Source organism: Carlito syrichta, unplaced genomic scaffold (assembly GCF_000164805.1).
Source record: "Carlito syrichta isolate Samal-C Ts95f unplaced genomic scaffold, Tarsius_syrichta-2.0.1 Scaffold144209, whole genome shotgun sequence".
Classification (NCBI taxonomy): domain Eukaryota; kingdom Metazoa; phylum Chordata; class Mammalia; order Primates; family Tarsiidae; genus Carlito; species Carlito syrichta.
This window is the reverse complement of record NW_007088305.1, coordinates 77,986-78,403: the sequence shown is the minus strand read 5'-3', so window position 1 is coordinate 78,403 and position 418 is coordinate 77,986. Positions and strand designations below refer to the sequence as shown.

Sequence of the window (418 nt, the reverse complement as noted above, 5' to 3'; positions counted from 1 at the left end):
CAGGGCAACGGAAAGGCTGATGGGAGAAAGGTCGCGGGAACGGGCGGGGTGAGATGGGGGCCGCCGTGGGGAGGACGGTCTGTGGCCTGCGGCGCCGACCAGAGGATGCCGAGCAGAGGGGAGTGGGGGGTGGCAGTCCCGAGAGGTCCTGGTGAGTCATGCTGGGCTCCGGCAGTAGCCGGACGGCCCCTCTAGCCGCTGTCGGGCAGCTGGGTGGAGTGGGGTGCCGAGCGTGTGCCAGGTCACTGCGGGCATCTCGGGGTGAGCCGGCGGAGTCGCGGGAGCGATGCTGGGGTTCACCGGGGGCGGGGCCGGGGGGCGGCGCTCACAGCTGCTCCTGCAGTTCCAGGATCACGCCCTCCAGCTCCCGCTTCTCGCGCTGGTTCTGCGCCGCCGCCTCCTCCAGCTGCAGCTGCAG

At 72.0% G+C, this 418-nt stretch overlaps 1 protein-coding gene across 1 annotated transcript in view; it reads right to left on the bottom strand.

Annotated features, from left to right (window-relative positions):
• Window positions 1–418, bottom strand: part of RUNDC3A (RUN domain containing 3A) — a 5,234-nt gene that overhangs the window by 2,088 nt on the left and 2,728 nt on the right. The window contains exon 7 of the mRNA XM_021708716.1: window positions 330–418. This exon is cut by the window's right edge and continues 265 nt beyond it. Coding sequence (XP_021564391.1) covers window positions 330–418 — 89 coding nt within the window. The remainder of the gene's footprint in view (window positions 1–329) is intronic.